The 12,835-nt window shown below is 45.5% G+C and overlaps 1 protein-coding gene across 1 annotated transcript in view; it reads right to left on the bottom strand.

Annotated features, from left to right (window-relative positions):
* Positions 1–12,205, bottom strand: part of REEP3 (receptor accessory protein 3) — a 63,788-nt gene extending 51,583 nt beyond the window's left edge. The window contains exon 1 of the mRNA XM_054035761.1: positions 12,070–12,205. Coding sequence (XP_053891736.1) covers positions 12,070–12,101 — 32 coding nt within the window. The 5' untranslated portion in view covers positions 12,102–12,205. The remainder of the gene's footprint in view (positions 1–12,069) is intronic.
* Between the last annotated feature and the right edge of the window lie 630 nt (positions 12,206–12,835).

Genomic DNA, 12,835 nt, shown 5'->3' with positions numbered 1-12,835 from the left:
TTGCACTTAAAATAAATAAATAAATAAATAAATAAATATAATCAGTAAAATAGAAGTTAAGTAAGAGAAGGGGTTACACATTTCTTTCCAAAAAACACCTTTAGCTCAAATGAAGTTGTGACATCTGGACTTGGGAACGGATTGCTGATCTGAAGTTAAAAAAACAAATGGGGAATGTTCAATATTAGTTAACCCCTTTTCTGTGTCTATACTCATTCCTATTATCTGAGAGTTCTTCAATCTTGTTCACGAAAGTAATTCCCTCATCATTTTAACTGAAAATTTTAAAATGCTTCCTAGTTTGAGTTATTGCTACCTACTACACATTTATGCTAAAAGACAAAAAGGCCCAGTGTTTGGTTTAATATTATTAAATGTTACATTCAAATAGATCATGTAACATGCACTTCCTTTGCTGGTTACATTCAACTCACATCTGCCATCAAAAAGCTATATTCTTAAAGGAATAAGGGGTATTTTTGTATCATTACAGCATACACCTATGTCTATCACATGGATGATTTTCCAATGGCAGATTGGCACCAAATTGTTTAGCATCACTACTACTGTAGCTAATAGTTTGCTACAACCCAAAGAAACACGTCTTTAAATTTAAAGATGTTTCAGAGTGGTAGACGTGTTAGTCTGGATCAGCAAAAACAATGAGGAGTACTTGTGGCACCTTAGAGACTAACACATTTATTTGGGCATAAGCTTTCGTGAGCTAAAACCCACTTCACTCCGTGCATCTGATGAAGTGGGTTTTAGCCCATGAAAGCTTATGCCCAAATAAATGTGTTAGTCTCTAAGATGCCAGAAGAACTTTTTTTTTTTTAATTTAAAGATCATTGACAATCCCTTTGCAGTGTCTCATTCATGTTCTTTTTCATAGTCTTCAAAACCTGAAGTTTCTATCATGGCAAGTTATTTTCATATAGTGTAAATACTGGAATTTCATGACAAATTTCAATTGTCTTTTAAAAGATCAAACAGCTTGTCCATGGCAAACAGATAGCTTCCCTTTAAACATGAAACATATGGGACAGGGTCTGTTTGTTACAGATTCACATCTTTTAGAGACCTGTGTTTTTATGGACTTGCTCATCAGGGATTAAAAGCCATCCGGATCCAAAATGCACATGAGGTATTTGGATACCAGATTTGGCTTTAGATCCTTAAGTTCCCGAAATGCATCTGTATTACCGTATTAGTTGTTGGCTTCACATAAGGCTGCAAAAGGTAAGTTATTCCACCACAGGTGTGGAAGTGTTTGTGAGCTTGAAATATATCTCAGTTAAGTATATTCTGGATATCAGAACATGCATGAGTGTGGTTTTGTACTAGGAACACCCTTTCATGCCACAACACAATGCTTTTGGTATTCTTCCATCTGAAGACTCCCCCACATGCAGACATACCCCCCCTCCCCCGCTGTGCCCCAACCACCTTCTCCTGGATCCCCAACGAGCCCCTGTGCCTCCAGATTTCCCACTGAGCCACCCACACCCAGACTGCCCCACATAGAAACCTTTCACTCCACACCTGGATTCCCCCCCCCCCCCCCCCCGTGTCAGGGTCAGATGCAGCCTCACTGCGGAGTCCCTGTACTGGGGGAGGTAGGGGCTTTAGGGTAATCTCCCACCTCAATGTAGCCAGTGGCCTGTGCTCCCCCCCGCCATGATGGAGCCACATTTAATTGACAAATGAGATTTTCAGAATTTTAAATTGTGTGCATAATTTTTAGGTACAGCATTCCCTCATGAGTAACTGGTCCCATTACTCTCACCCATTCTCTTCCTGCAGCATGCAGTTTACTATCCCAAAGACTGATATATTTTAGTTTTGGGGCTTAATATAGTGGTATCCAGGTGAAAGGTATGGACATATGATATACAGAAGGTCAGACTGGGTGATCTAATGGTCCTTTCTGGCCTTACTCTATGAAACTACTAGCTCCCTGTGTTGTATGGAGAAACCGTTTTTATTCCTTAATGCTATCTGAAGCATTCTAGATCCATTTCAGGCTCCAATACTCTTGATAGCAATATAGAGTGGTGGGCAAGCAGGAGGGGGAGACAGTACTTTACACTTATTGCTGTACATCAAAAAAAATTGCACTGCACTCCACAGAAAGAATACAGTAACCAATTTTTTTTTTTTTTTTTTTGCAGATACAGAAGGCAAGTCACTGACAAGTTCACTGAAGGTCACACATGTTAGGGACAACTGTGAATAGAATCCAAGTCTTTTGTCTCTGAATTTTCTGTTCTCATCACTGGACCATATTGTTTCCCTTTAGAGCGTGCACCCTCAGTTCAAACGATGTATTATGCTCCAGGCTTTGGAAATTCAGGGAGACAAACAAGAAAAACCTTAGTCATGCTTCCCAAAGGTTTAACCCAACTCAACATTATAAATCATTTATTTGGGGCAGACAATGAAAACATCAAGCCAAAGTTGTTTGTACAAGCTTCTCTTCAAAACTTATTTAAACATATTATAATTTAAAACAAAACCAAGCAGCATTTCAAGTGTTACATGATGCTGGGTATTTTTATCATCACTAACAAAACTTTTATTCCAGCATCAATTTCCCACAAATTTTGTTTAAAATCAGTATTAAGAGTACTGTAGATGACAAAGCTAGGAATGGAGCTGCAAGTCAGTGTGTCACCTCAGTTAAATGCAGACAAGTGCAAAATGTGTGTCAAGTGGACACACGTTTTAAGCCAGGGGTCTCAAACTCAAATGACCATGAGGGCCACATGAGGACTAGTACATTGCCCCGAGGAATGCATTACTGACACCCCCCGCTGCCCCTGGCCCCCGCCCCCAATCCACCCCTTCCATGAGGCCCCGCCCCTGCCCACCCCTTCCCTGCAAACCCCTTCCCCGAAATCCCCACCCCAACTCTGCCCCCTCCCTGCTCCCAGGGGGTACAAGAGGGGTGTGGTGGCTGCTCAGGGCAGGGAGTGGGGGGGTGGGGTGCAGGAGGGATGAGGGGTACAGCAAGGGGTCAGGGTGCAGATTGCGGCAGGGGGCTCAGAGCAGTGGGTTGGGGTGCAAGAGGAGTGCAGGGTTCAGCAGGTGCTTCAGGGCAGAGGGTCGGGGTGCAGCTGCAGGAGGGGTTCAGAGGGCAGGATCTGGCCTGGCGCGTACTGGGGGCAGGGCAGGCTCCTTGCCTGCCCTGCCCCCGCAAGAGGCTGGAACGTAGGGAAGGGGGGGGGGCGGAGGGGCTGTGTGTTTCTGTTGCTTGAGGCACCACCGCCAGCAGCTGCCATTGGCCACGGTTCCCAGTTCCCGGCCAATTGGAGCTGCTGGGGGCACTGCCTGAAGCAACAGAAACATACAGTCCCTCCGCCCCCTCTTCCCCATGTTCTAGCCTCTTCCAGGAGCTGTGCAGGGCAGGGCAGGGCAGGGCAGGGCTGGGAGCATGCCCTGCTCCCAGGGCACGTCCGGCCGAGCCGCTCTGGTAAACACTGGGAGAGGGTGGGGGGGGTTCGTGGGCCGCAGAAAATTACGCCGCGGGTCACATGCTTGAGACCCCTGTTTTAAGCAGTGGATGACACTAACATCATTCATCTATACAGTGACTGGTCAGTCTTCTAAGTGTCACTACCAGACTGAGCCACCTCTGAATTGTGGACAGAAGCTGAGAATTATCTACCCTCAGAGCCATTCAGATGCCTCCAAAATAATTAAACAGCTACCAGGTTTTTGTCAAACAACATTTAAAACTGGACTGAGATAAGGTCTTATTTAAAAAAATAAGACCATGTGGAGAACAAACCTACTTTGGAAGGTAATACACTACATGACGCAACCCATCTGTCACCAGCTTCTACACTTAAGTGGATTATCAGAAAAATTCCAATAGTGTCTCTAGGCAAAGGTAAAGCTATGTCTATTGTATTAATGGTAGCATACTAACTCCAGAGTTTAAAGGCTGCTGCACTTACCCATCCCTCTCTTTCTTTAATATTCCAGGTTGGGGAAATAAGTCATGATTAAGGCTATGTTTTAGTCATAGGTATTTTTAGTACAAGTCATGGACAGGTAATGGGTAGTAAACAAAAATTCACAGCCATGATCTGTTCATGACTTTTACTATATACCCCTAACTAAAACTTGGGCCATCATCATTGCCCAGTGGTGCCCAGCATGTAACTCCCTGCTGGGACTCGGGAGGGGCGGGGGCAGGGCTGGCAGGCTCCCTACCCAGAATGTCCCTGCACCTCCTAAGGGAAGGGGCAACCAGGGGGGTTCCAGGCACTGCTCCCGCCACAAGCACCGGCTCCGCAGCTCCCATTGGCCAGGAACCCACAGTGGTGGCACCCGCAGGTACAGGCAGAGCCCCCTTGCCCCTCCACCTAGGAGCTGCAGGGACATGCCGGTAGGAGCTTCCCCCCCACCAAGGTAAACGGAATCTGTGACTTCTGTGACAGACACGCAGCCCTTAGTCATGTTGAGTTCTAGTAATAAGTACAAGTGACAAGAAGCCAAGAGAATCTTCAGTTCTAATACGAACCAATCAATTATCTTTTGACAATACATAATAATAATTATTAATGGAGATATCCCATCTCCTAGAACTGGAAGGGACCTGGAAAGGTCATCAGGTCCAGCCCCCTGCCTTCACTAGCAGGACCAAGTACTTATTTTGCCCCAGATCCCCAAGTGGCCCCCTCAAGGATTGAACTCACAACCCTGTGTTTAGCAGGCCAATGCTCAAACCACTGAGCTATCCCTCCCCATTCTGACTGTCCAACTCAATCAACCCAGTTGGCTAAGTTTTATGTACGATATCACAGCTTTTTCTCAGCTACAAAGTCCCATGTATCAGAGCCCTTTCACTTCTAAAGAGCATAACGTGGTAATGGGGAGGTGGGGGGGAATGACAGATTTTATTTATTTATTTAATTTTAAATAAATAGGACATCTACTTTTGTTTATGTAGAACACATCACATTATTATTAGTGCCAAACATGCTGCTACAGAATAGTCTCGTCTTATCCATACCAGGCTGTAACTGACAGCTAGTATATAGATAATTTAGTTTCAAGTTATGACAATATATTGTCTTCCAGTAAAATACACAATTGCTCAGACCCTACAAGTGAGAAAGAATGCTTTGATTCATAGTTCAAGATCAGAAAAAAGTTTTTAAAACAGCAGAAGTCACCAAAACATGTAGAAACAAGTCCACTCAGTCCTACTTCTTGCTCAGCATGTGACTTAGATAATGAAAATGAACACTCGTTGGTCTGCACTGCTTTGGATCATTATCAAGCAGAACCCGTCTTCAGCATGGAAGCACGTCATCTGGAATGGTGGCCGAAGCATGAAGGGGCATATGAATCTTTAGCGCATCTGGCACGTTAATACTTTGCAATGCCAGCTACAACAATGCCATGCAAATGACTGTTCTGACTTTCAGGTGACATTGTAAACAAAAAGCAAGCAGCATTATCTCCTCAAATGTAAACAAACTTGTTTCTCAGGTGTTTATTTTTAAACACATAATTCTACATTTGTAAATTCAACTTCCATGATAGAGATTGCAATACAGTACTTGTATGAGGTGAATTGAAAAATACTGGTTTTTGTTTATTATTTTTACAGTGTAAATATTTGTAATAAAAAATTATAATATAAAGTGAGCAGTGTACACTTTGTATTCGGTGTTGTAATTGAAATCAATATATGAAAATGTAGATAAACCCACAAATATTTAATAAACTTCAATTGGTATTCCATTGTTTAACAGTGCGATTAAAGCTGGGATTAATCACAATTAATTTGAGTTAATCACAAGTTAACTGACAGGTTTCAAAGTAGCAGCCGTGTTAGTCTGTATCCGCAAAAAGAACAGGAGTACTTGTGGCACCTTAGAGACTAACAAATTTATTAGAACATAAGCTTTCGTGGGCTACTGCCCACTTCTTCGGATGCATGTAGAAAGTTTGTAATGGCTGAGCCATTACAAACATTGAATCCATCTCCCCTTGTAAGTATTCTCACACTTCTTATCAAACTGTCTATCCTGGGCTAGCTTGATTATCACTTCAAAAACAATTTTTCTCTTACTTAATTGGCCTATCAGAGTTGGTAAGACAACTCCCACCTGTTCATGCTCTCTGTATGTGTGTATATATCTGTATCTCCTCTGTATCTCCTCAATATATGTTCCACTCTATATGCATCCGAAGAAGTGGGCAGTAGCCCACGAAAGCTTATGCTCTAATAAATTTGTTAGTCTCTAAGGTGCCACAAGTACTCCTGTTCTTTTTACAAGTTAACTGTGATTAATTGACAGTCCTATAATAAAGCATTTGTGTAGACAAGTTCAGGTATTTCACGAAGGATTAGTCAAAGCACTGACAACACATGGGCCAGTTATTTTAACCCCTTCTAGTATTTTTCAAGACTATCCACACTTTTGACTAAAGTGTGGTTTAGCAGTTGAAGCACAGAACTATCAGATGGCTCTGTACTCCAATTCTGGCTCTGACCTTATTCCTTCCAGCCCTGGCAGGAACTACATATCACTGTAATTTTACTAACTCTGAGTTAGAAGAGTCTCCTGAAATTGAAGTCTAGAGAAAGTACAATTTTAGGTTTTTGTTTTAAAGACACTTGGGGCAAAGTGCAAATATAGCAAATCCACTGACTGATAACAGATCAGCAGAGGGCCAGGTGAGGTCTGCTTTAGGTGAATCTGCTGCTGCTCTTCTGGCTACCAAATAGAGAGCAGTAGGTCAGCCAGGAGGCACAGGTTCTATGGCAGTTGGGACAACAGTTGGAGACCTGGAGGGACAGCAATGAAGGAAGCTGTTCCAGGCGGTTGCTCAGAATGAATAGAACCAGGGTTTCTGGATTGTTTGTGTGCAATCTAAATATACAGGGCTCATATAGATAGTATAGATAACAACTGCACCATACCCCATTCAGTTATTTTCCTTTTCAAACACTAGACGACTCAACTTCTGCAAGGCCCCTATATAAACACTGTTTGGCTGAGGGGCACCAATGTTTTATATCTTTCCCACTGTGTCGTTCTATTTCCAAACCCACAAAACAGGGTCCAGCAGAACAGGGCCGGGGGAGGGGGACGGGGCAGGGCAGAGGAGCAGATCAAGAAGCAAGAAAGGGAATTTATCAGGGCAAGGAGCCAGAGCATGCCTCTGAGTTGGGTGAAAGAAGTAGAAGTAGGAAGGAATCCAAGACAGAAGACCATTTAACTGAAAGCCTCTTCTTATAGCAGGGGCCATGAAAAACATGCCACAGACCATGAAATCTGGTCTCTCTTTCCCGTCAAAACTGGTCTTTTGTGTCCTTTTACCCTATACTATACAGATTTCACTGGGGAGAACAGCATTTCTCAAATTGGGGGTCCTGACGCAAAAGGGAGTCACAAGGTTATTTTAGGGGGATTCCGGTATTGCAACCCTTACTTCTGCACTGCCTTCAGAGCTGGGCAGCCAGGAAGTAGCAGTTGTTCGCCAGGCGCCCAGCTCTCAAGGCAGCACCCCACCAGCTACAGCACAGAAGTAAGGGTGGCAATACCATACCCTGCCATCCTTACTTCTGCATAGCTGCTGGCAACAGCTCTGCCTTCAGAGCTGGGCTCCTGGACTGCAGCCGCTGCTCTCCAGCCGCCCAGCAGCAGCACAGAAGTAAGGATAGCAATAACCCTACAATAACCTTGCGACCCTCCACTTAACTCTTTTTGGGATCAGGACCCCTATAATTACAACACCATGAAATTTCAGATTTAAATTGTTGAAATCATGAAATATAGGATTTTTTAAATCCCCTGACCATGAAGTTCACCAAAATGGTCCGTGAATTTGGTAGAGTCCTCCTTATAGCATGCCCCATGACGTCTCCTGACCTACTTCCTCCTTTCCTACTCCAGGTCCCTTCCCTCACCAACTCCATTTCAGTTTTCACACCCCTAGCCCCACACAGGACCTTGTCTCTTGCCCCACAGACCCTTAGTTTTCCCTCCTGGATGCAGTCATCCCTTCTCCTGCCTCCACCTTTCCGAGACACTGGATATAGCCATTTTGTCAGGGCTTTGCAGCTAGGAAATGTGGCAAGCAAAGTATGGAGGGGTCTAAGACGTGTACTTTTAAACATCTCCCCTTCTCCCAGCAAAGACAAAAATTATCTGAGCCTCTCAAGGAGAGTAGATAAAGAGCAGAACCACACTAGATACTGCCTCAGTTCTCCCCTTCCTCCCCATAAAAATCTGAAAAGTGGGGATGACAACCTGCTTCTTTCACAGGCTGCTGTAGCACTAATTTACTTTTAAGTCTCTGGATGAGAGAAGTGCCAAGTACAACATTCAGTCATTTTGAATGACATAATGCCCAGCTTTATCATTATGGGCCACATGTCATAATTACAAACTGAGGCTCTCAGCCATGGTTATTCTAGGATTGTTACTTTCAACAATACATTAAACTACTAAATGAGATGGCTGACTCTGCTTTTATACCCATTGAAGTTCTTATCAAACATTATATGTGACCTAATGCAGTAACGGAAATAAATGGAAGCAGGTGACTGCATACTTATGTACACATCCTAATGTCAAATGCATAGCTATGACTGTAGCATTAAGTAAGTGATGTAAACATTGATTAGCAATATCTTTGACTACAACAGTTGTTTGCAAACTGGGTAAGTTGAGTAAAGATTTTTCTGGACTCATTTGAGCATCCGCTATCAAGACTGAACAGTTAGTTTGGGGCTTTGTTCAGTGAAGTTTGTTAAAACAAAAAGCTTAAGTTACAGGGACAATTGTCAGAATCCAAAATGAGGGACAAGACAGCAGCAGAGAAATAAGCTTAACAACATGGGAATGATTTCCTTACAACAAATAAAAAGTTTACAGCCTCAGCTTCATGACTATTACTGTAAATAGTTTACAGCAGAAACAGCAAAAAATATCAGCTTCATGACAGAAAAGCATTTTCTCTAAAATGGATAGAGATTATTAAGCAGTTTAGGTCAGAGTGTAGGCATTTTCATTACAATATAGCAGTCAATATTTGAATACATAAAAGGCCTAACATTTTTCACTTTTAGAATTTATCCTCTTCAGTGCCATCTTATTGGTGGCATTGAGAGCATCCACAGGAAAGCTAGTACACCAGCACATCTTCTTCACATTTGTTTCCTCATCTTTTATGGCCATACACTCACTCAGCACCCCTCCCACCCTCTACTCCAACACCTATTTTCTCTTGGTGCAGCCAGGGAAGGACTATGGGACATGCTAAACCCAGATCTCCAGTGCCAGGGTAGAACGCAGCCTGGATAGTGCAGGCAGAGATACCATGCAGCAGCTCTACAGGCTCCAGCACCCCCCCGCTCCCTGCGGAAAGGCCCAGCATCCAGACTGCAGTGCCGCTCCCTGCTGCTTCCCTGTCCACAGCTTCCCCTCCCAGTCCACAGCACTGGGACACTGCCAGGGGCTCCCCAGTTGGGCAAGGATTGGGCACCTCAGTCCATTATTGCCTGAGAGAGAAGAAGGTCACTGGCCACACGCAGGTTTGCAGGAACGCAGCTAGGGAAGAAAGCACTGAGGTTGAATGGACCTCTCCCTGAGGTCTCTAGGATAGTCGCAGTGCTTCCTTCCTTAGTTGCAACCTAACATATCTGCCTACAACTGGGGTCTATCTTCCAAAACAAAAAAAAAGTTGTCTATATGCAGCATGTCAGTTGCTAATATCTGAATCCCATTAACATTATAGTCAATCAGATAGGATTGGTTCTCAGGAAAGTGCTGCTGATAACCAAAAGACACCTTGTCAGGATTGGTAGCATCCCTTGTATTTTGTTCTTGTGACAAGTTTCTCTGGTGAGTATTTTTTTTAAGTGTTTCTAATAAGCATTTTGAACCCTGTGAAATGCAAGAAGTCCCATTGTAGTTGTTCCTAAAAATTCTATACCATTCATCTTCATTAAAACTGTTACTGAACAAGAGTTTTAAACAGTTAACTTGCTTGTTTTTTTTAAAGAAGCACATGCTATGGAAATGTAGCTATTAATTAATACAATAATTATGTTTAAGCTACATGCCTTTTGTATACTCTAATAAAGGGGGAGAAAGGAAAATGGCTAATCGCATTGTAAGAGAAGCTCTGGTATCTCACAAAGCTACTCTTGGGTTAGTATGTACATATATGAATTGTGGTCAGGGAACCAGTTGTCCTCATAAATTCAGCAGATATAGCTTACACATTTATGATTTTTAGCAAAGTCTGAAGGTGTAATGTTATAAACTAATTAGTAGGTAAAACCCCACCCTGTCACACAGGTGTGCCAGTTGGGCTAAATACTCCATCATCTATGTAGTCTCCCTACTACAATCAAATTGTTACATGCAAATTAGCTGTAAAGTCAATGTGGTGATTAGTTTAGTTACCCATCTCTGATATCACAATGGTCTAGGACGTTTGAAGCATTGATACTTGAGTACCCCCACACAAGTCAAAATGGCTGATGTTTAAATTGTAGGATAACAAACTTCAAAACCCAGTGAGGATTGCTGAAAATATCACCAGGTTCAAAGAGCCCTGAACCATGCTTTTAGCGCTGTCCATCACTTCACATTCACTCAGACTTTACAAGTATCAGAGTGGCAATCCTGGAATCTTATTCCAGATACCTATTGGCCAGAGGCATGGCAAGGCCGCCCAGAGGATTCAGGGGGCCTGAGGTCTTCAGCGGCGGGGGGCCCCCGCCACCGAATTGCCGCCAAAGACCCAGCACTTCGGCAGCGGGTCCCGGGGCGGGAGGATCCCACCACCACCTAATTGCAGCCGAAGACCCGGAGCGGAAGAAGCTCCGGGGCCCCCAGAGTGAGTGAAGGACCCCGCTCCAGGGGCCCCAAAAAACTCTCGTGGGGGCCCCTGTGGGGCCCAGGGCAAATTGCCCTACTTGCCCCCCCGGGGCAGCCCTGAGGCATGGTTGAGTCTCTCCCCAACTCCCTATTACAGCAATTTTTTAAATTTTAAGCACCAGCAATCTGGTTGCATTTTGGTTTAGGTGGAGCCCATCCTTCCTGTATAAGCTCCCCCTTTCCCAAAAGTTTCCCCAGTTCCTAATAAATCTAGACTCCTCCTCCCTACACCATCATCTCATCCACACAGTGAGACCCTGCAGATCTGTCTGTCTAACTGGCCTTGCATGTGGAACTGGAAGCATTTCAGAGAATGCTATCATGGAGACCCTGGACTTCAATCTCTTACCTAGCAGCCTTAATTTGGTCTCCAGGACCTCTCTCTTATCCTTCCCTATGTCATTGGTACCTACATGTACCACAACCACCAGCTTCTCCCCATCACTACACATAAGCCTATCTAGATGTCTTGAGAGATCTGCAACCTTTGCACCTGGCATGCAAGTCACCATGCACTTCTCCCAGTCATCGCATACCCAGCTATCTATGTTTCTAATGATAGAATTGCCCATTACTAATACCTGTCTCTTCCTAATAACTGGAGTTCCCTCCCCCAGAGAGGGATGGAAACATTTCCACAGGTTACTAAGCCGCTGGAAGGATATGCAGACAAAGGTCAAGCCCGTACACAGACAACGCAGGCTGCCCGAGGGCACAGGAATCTGGCTCAGGCTGTCACACTGGGAGCAGGGAGCCCTCTGGAGACACAGCCCTGGGGACCCATTCCCCAGGACTCGGCTCCCCACCCACCAAGCTATCTAGTTACCGCAGGAATGTCAAATGTCAGCAACCAGACAAGGGGCCAAACAGGGGACACCAAACCATAAGTGCCACCCGCTGCCACGGGCCCAGGAGCAGAGGGGCCACCGGGCGGCACTTCGGCTGCACAGGGCGGCCTTCGCATCCCACCTTGATGCCACTAAGGAGACACTAACAACACCCCCCGGGGCGCACAGCTGAACCGCACCCCCCCCCCCCGCCAGCTGCGCAGGGGCCTCGGCAGGATCGCGATGGGCACCGGCCCCCGACCCCTCCCCACACAAAAAAGGAAACACCTGGGCTCTCGAGCACGGCCCCCCCAGGAGTCACTTACACAACCGCTCGGGAAATCATCCACGACACCATCTTGGCCGAGGCAGTTGCCGCCTCTCGCCACCAACGGCAGCGGGACTCCAGAGCCCAGAGCCCGGCACTAAATGGCTCCACTCTCCCTACTCCTTCCTTCCTGGCCCTGCAGCCCCGCCCACTCCACTCCGAGCCTCGGAACAAGCCACGCCTCTAAGCCGTGATTGGCTGCAGCATAAGGTGCTGCCCCTACGCTAGTTAGGTTGCGCAGGCGCTGTGCTCACGTCCGAGGGCCCTTGATATAGCGAGCGCATGCGCCTAGCTCTCTCGGGGCGGGGCTGGGTCTCCTTGGCTTTAGCCTGCGGAGGTTCCCACCAAGACTGGGGGGTAACAGCTCTTCTGCCTGCCTGGCCGGCGTCTGGAACCCCGCACTGTTCAGCGGGCGGCTGGCACCTCGGGTTTGCTCATTTGTCTTTACAGCCCCCAGCACGGAACAGAGCCGGTGGAGACAGGGCCACGTGGGGGAGGGGATCAGTCTTTCTCCAAGGAATGCAGATACAACAGCAGCTACCTTATAGTCCCAGTGAAGGGGTCCTGGTTGGAGGAGTGGGAGGCAAGTCTAATCAAAGGCTAATAACAGGCATCTCCAGCTACCTGCCTGTGAACTGGCCAAGTGTCACCACAGGGCGAACTTAAAACTGATTTTTTTCAACACCATAAATTATTTCTCCAGCTAGCCAGTTCTAGTGCAAGAAAGGACAGGCTAGTAACGATTTAACTCAGCTATGATGACT

The sequence above is a fragment of the Malaclemys terrapin genome, chromosome 7 (assembly GCF_027887155.1).
Source record: "Malaclemys terrapin pileata isolate rMalTer1 chromosome 7, rMalTer1.hap1, whole genome shotgun sequence".
In the NCBI taxonomy this organism is placed as follows: domain Eukaryota; kingdom Metazoa; phylum Chordata; order Testudines; family Emydidae; genus Malaclemys; species Malaclemys terrapin.
Note: the sequence above shows the minus strand (reverse complement) of the source record. Positions and strands in the feature narration are given on the sequence as shown.